Here is a 5639-nt window from a genome sequence, read left to right on the forward strand (position 1 = left end):
TAAAAACATCTGTTAGCTCCCGATGTTCACTTTGACTTATTTAGACGAGATGAACGACGTGTTAGGACGTCGACGTGGGATTCTCTGAGGGTGAGGTGGAGAGACATGAGGTCATTCTATGTTAATCTGAATTTGAGCGATTGCATGTCAACGGGAATATTTCTTTTTTTTAGCCACGTAAACGGCTTATTAGGAATATTGTCTTTTTCGGAATGAAGGGAGAAACTTCAATATTTGGCGCATGCTAACGTAGTCATTCCTCTTCATGCTGGGAGGGAAGCTTTACCTTCATAGTTCATAATCTATTACTTCCTGTCATTTTAATGATAGAAGACCTGATTGAAAGACGGAGTCTGTATATTCTAATTCAATATGCCTTTTGTCCATATCTCCTCACGCTCCTCTGGCTGAGACATATAATCTGGTGTTCAAACGCTCTGTAAACGTTGTTTTTCTACATTTCAAAGCTTCTCTTGAGGTTTTTAAATGAAGCTGTTGTTATCTTCTATGACGTCATCACCCTAAAAACAGATCAAATGCTCTCGATGTGAATGAAGTGCAGATGAGTTGGTATTTCCTTTTGTTTTAAACCGACTTTCTTTCGTGAAGATACGTCTGTTTGTGCGGTGAGTTGGAGAGCAAACTGTTCTCTCTGCAGGGAAATGTTTTTAAAAAGCTAAACGCCGACAAATATTTAGTTAGATTAAGACAAAATATTGAAGTCTTCAATATATTCTGGGGGAGGACTCACACTAATGCTCCTCGCTGTGTTCGCGTTTTATTGTTTTCATAATTACTGAACAGAACAAGTCTAGACGAAGCGTTTATGAACCACTTTTCACGTCAACACACATTCAAAGAAGATGAAGGATTTATTTTCCCGTATTTGCCTCAGACGGCTCCTCGTGGCCGTTTATTCTACGTTCTGGATGGGATTAGCTTGAACTCTGTTATTAACCTCACAGTGACGGAGGTAGTGGATATCAGTTCATACAGACCTGAGACCTGTACTACGAAGATCAACATACATTCAGCACAGAATAGAAGATCTGCTTTATCACAGTGTTATTCTTATTCTCCACACTTATAACTGAAGCAGACTTTGGAGCAATTATAACATTTAATTTAAAAACAATGTATTTAAAAAAAACTATTTATTACTTTTAAACGTGTGACTTTTTGCTGTGTCATCACCATTCATATCTACACAACCAATGTGTTTATGAATACATTGTTTACTAGAGAACAACATCGTTAATCTATCGATGCATTTAACTTTAAAATGCACAACGTTTGGGTTTAGGACAGCTTCCTAACTCCGTGTCCTGAAGTCTAAACTCTGAGTGACTTCTGACTGATTGTCTTCACAGCGGATCTTCGGGGAAGCTTCTGAGAAGAACCTCTACCTCTCCCAGCTCATCATCCTGGACACTCTGGACAAGTGCCTGGCTGGGGTGAGTCCTCCCCTCTAGACCCGGTCTCTTAGAACAACAACAACTAAATGTTCCACACCTTCACGACAGATCGTTGTGCTGCTTCTTGGGTTGTTTCCTCTTGTCTTTGTGCAGTACAATGAAGTCAGTGGTCCAGTATCCTAGAACACAAACCTCTGTTAATGTGCTTAGCCTCCATCAATCCCTCTCTCTTCATGTCTGGAGGTTCTTCTTCTGTGAACCAGCAGCTCAACGATTACAGGTCGGGACCTGCTCTCAGCTTCCTGTCATTAGCCGTCACACTAAAACGCATTAAAACCTTCTCATGTCACATGACTGTTCACGTGCACTGGGCATGCCGGTGTCAACAGGAAGTAGCTTGGTTGCTCAGTTACAGAAAATACAACATCGTATTATTGTACTTCTTTAATAATACAAAGTCGTGTTTGATACTTAAGATCTTCCTCTGTAAACAAAGACAAAGTTAGTGGAAAAAAAGTTACCAGGCTGCAGCTCTCTCTCACATTCAATTTATTTTAAAATGAACACTTACAAATATAAGTTTTACTAGATTATGGATCAATAAATGTGGTCAACACGCGTCCCTCTGGCTGAAGTCTGTCGTACTGGAGAGCATTTATGCTTTTGTTCCTTTTATAGTTTCTGTGTGAACGTCACAATAGATGTGCAGAACAGAAGAAGCTTTAATAAGAAAAGGAAAGTCCTCCGTTTTGTGTCCGTCGTCCTCCTCAAAGCCCCAAAGCGTGACTTCAGACGTCTGATAACGCCGCTGGACACGGCGCTCACTAATCGCTCCAATAACAGCTGTGACGAATCAGAGAAGGACTCGTCACGACTGTTGAGACCCAATCAAGTAGCGACTGTTGGTGTCTACGTCATCGTTGTCTTTTCTTCATTCATTTTTTTATTGTTGTCTGGCATCGATCAGACAATGTACACAGTGTGTGTATATATCTTCAGATGATCTACGCCATCGCGTTCAAAGGTCTCCGTGTCTGCTCGTCCTGACAGTAAACGGTGTAAACGTAGCAAAAGATATGCGTTTTAAAAGGTAAAGGTGTGCATGTAGCCTCAGAGGGAAGCCAAGTCCCTTTGTGAGGTTCATCATTAAATTGAAGTTCGCCTGTAGCCGCTCGCTCACGAGCCAAGTGTCTTACAAAGTCATTCATGATGAGCTGCCGTCATCGAGGGATTGGAGATGTGGGACAGGGTTTGGGGAGTTGGACCATCATACGGTGTGAGTATGTTGAGGTCTAAAATGCTGCACAGAAGTAGCATCGGTCGTTCTCTAACCCACCTTTGGTCGTGACTCATGAACAGATGTATCTTCATAGACGTGAAAGGAAAGAAGGGTTTGCCTTCAGACTTGAGAGGTGACGGTGAAATGTTGGAGTCTCTCGTACTTCAGCCTGTCTTGTTTAGATCTAAACAGCTTTGAGTGCTTCACAGAGGCTGCATTGGTCTCTTGTAATCAAGCATTTTGAACTTATCTTTTACTACCTTTAGGTTTATCTCCCCTTCAGCGTAGGAAATGTGTACTTTTAAAGCTTCTGCTCTCGATCTCACCTTCACTGCACTCGTCTTAGTTGATGATCTGAGGAAAAGGAACCGCAGAAGCGCTTCTTTAAAGAGTAATTCAACTCCAGAGTTTGGGATTAAGTGTCAAAAGGTTTCTCTAGAAAGTGAAGGTACCACCATGGGCATGACTGGGATGGAGAGCCAACCTGTGCTAACCTGTGTAGCATAACAATCGCAACACAACAAGCTTTTCTGTCTTCTCTGTGGGCTTCAAATGAAACCATGTTTTATGTATTTATTGTATATTTAATAGAGACGGATCACTTTTATAATTCAGGTTGTCTGCCGTCACATTGTCACACGTGTCGATGTATGAGTTCTTCAGCTTGAGTGAAGAAGACATGAAGCTTGCAATTTGTAACATGATCACAGATCAGAGTCTAGAAACGCATATTTTTCTGAATATTGGAGGAGAACCATCGTCAGTAAAACTTTATGGACACTCTGATGGTTAACGATGGAGACCTTCTGTCCTCTCTGTCCTCAGCAATCCAAGGACTGCCTGCGTCTGGATGAGACCATGCTGGTGAAACAGCTGCTGCCGGAGATCTGTCATTTCATCCACACGTACCGTGAGGGCCACCAGCATGCCGCCGAGCTCCGGGCCTCGGCCTCCGCCGTCCTCTTCTCTCTGAGCTGCAACAACTTCAACGCCGTCTTCAGCCGCATCTCCACCAGGTAGCTCCGTAAACACGTCTCTGAGGTCTGTGGTGTGTGACCTCTGATAGGAGTAGATGTGTCGTAATGTATCAATGCAGTTATGTTCCAATGAAGCATTTTATACCAAACAAAGAGATTTATTCATGAACGTGAGCTTTAATGGTGAGAACTGGTGGTTGAACTAAATTCATTTCAGGTTTAAGCGGGTTACGTTTAGGTCTGTTAATGGGGCTGCTTTGACTTGCATGGAGCTCTACTGGAGATTTTTGTTTTCATGTATTTGTGTGGCAAAAAGAATAATTTTGAATCTAGACGTACGTGTAGATGTTGATCAGTGTGACGCTGGAGAAGAATTCGCCGCGTGCTCCTCAGAAGAAGACTACGTGCGGTTTCCTGATCTCTTGAGTGCATTGAAAGCAGCAGAAGGTTGACGAGTGCTTCTCCATGTCTCCCTTCAGGCTGCAGGAGCTGACGGTTTGCTCCGAGGACAACGTGGACGTCCACGACATTGAGCTGATGCAGTACATCAACGTGGACTGCTCCAAGCTCAAGAGGCTGCTACAAGGTAGAGGGGTCTACGTGGTCGAGGTCCAGGAAGCTGTCTCACATTGAACCAATGTCGGTGATGTTCATTTCTGCTTTTTGTTTTTCTCCCAGAAACTGTGTTAAAGTTCAGAGCTCTGAAGAAGCCGGCCCAGCTCGCCGTCATCAACAGTCTGGAAAAGGTACCTCCACCATCATGTTTGATACTTGACTTTTGAATCATTCACACCAAACGCGGCGCAAATTGTTAGCTGCTACAATGTTAGCATATAGCGTAGCCCCGATCGATTCTTTTAAAAGTTATTTGCTTGTCGTCTTGCGGAGAAAACAAACAAAACATGAATTCAGACTTTTTACAAACCGGGATCATTATGTTGTTTTATCGGCGTCTCTTTGTGTCCATTTGTTGCAGTTAAATCACAGCAGAAATGTTTATTTTGTGCTGATGCTAGTTAACCAGCATCATGTGTCTTGTTGGACACAGTGAATACAGCTCCATGAGGTTATGAACTCAGACAAGAAGGCCTTTAGTTTCCCAGGATTTCTGGGACTTCCACAACAAGTACTGAGCAGAAATAGAGGTTATTTCTTTCGTGGTTGATGGTGGAAATAAATGGCTTAGTTGGTAACAATTTCCATGGAGATAAGCCCCTCCTCTCCGGCACGAATGAAGCGAATAAACACAAATTATCCCCGCGTAAGTAAAATTTGTTTCTCGTTTAGTGTGAACGCAGCGTTTCAGAACTTTGACTCTTGTTGATCATTAACACCTTCGTGAGCGTGAACGAGGCGTCGCTCCGTCTTCCTCTCCCTACAGTTCTCACACTCATAGAACTGGAGTTACATTTAGTAACTATCACTTTTCTCTTAAGATACTCAGCGTAGATGATTGTGATGTTTAATCCAACTTCCGCCACATGTGCTGCCTCACCAGAGCAGCTCCAGTCTGCTGCCAAAGAAAACCTTTTAATGAATTAATTAATAACGATTCTGATAATCATAAAAATGCTGAATATTGCAGATATTCGACCCCTTTACCGAATGAAAGAGCTGAAATATCAACAAAAATCAAACACTTGCTACCAGAGAAATGCTCCTGTGTGTGTGTGTGTGTGTGTGTGTGTGTATGTATGTATGCATGTGTGTGTGTGTGTATATGTGTGTATATATATGTATATATATGTATGTATATATATGTATATATATATATATGTATGTATATATATGTATATATATATATATATGTATGTATATATATGTATATATATATATATATGTATGTATATATATGTATATATATATGTATGTATGTATATATATATGTATGTATATATATGTATGTATATATATATGTATGTATATATATGTATATATATATGTATGTATGTATATATACATATATAT

General features: G+C 41.2%; 1 protein-coding gene across 1 annotated transcript in view; it reads left to right on the forward strand.

The window, feature by feature from the left end:
- Window positions 1–4599, forward strand: part of LOC116377197 (neurofibromin-like) — an 11141-nt gene extending 6542 nt beyond the window's left edge. Inside the window, exons 3-6 of the mRNA XM_031838775.1 lie at window positions 1371–1454; window positions 3520–3710; window positions 4151–4257; window positions 4350–4599. Coding sequence (XP_031694635.1) covers window positions 1371–1454; window positions 3520–3710; window positions 4151–4257; window positions 4350–4453 — 486 coding nt within the window. The 3' untranslated portion in view covers window positions 4454–4599. The remainder of the gene's footprint in view (window positions 1–1370; window positions 1455–3519; window positions 3711–4150; window positions 4258–4349) is intronic.
- Window positions 4600–5639: the final 1040 nt, after the last annotated feature.

The sequence above is a fragment of the Anarrhichthys ocellatus genome, unplaced genomic scaffold (assembly GCF_004355925.1).
Source record: "Anarrhichthys ocellatus isolate YVR2014 unplaced genomic scaffold, GSC_Weel_1.0 scaffold1006, whole genome shotgun sequence".
In the NCBI taxonomy this organism is placed as follows: Eukaryota; Metazoa; Chordata; class Actinopteri; order Perciformes; family Anarhichadidae; genus Anarrhichthys; species Anarrhichthys ocellatus.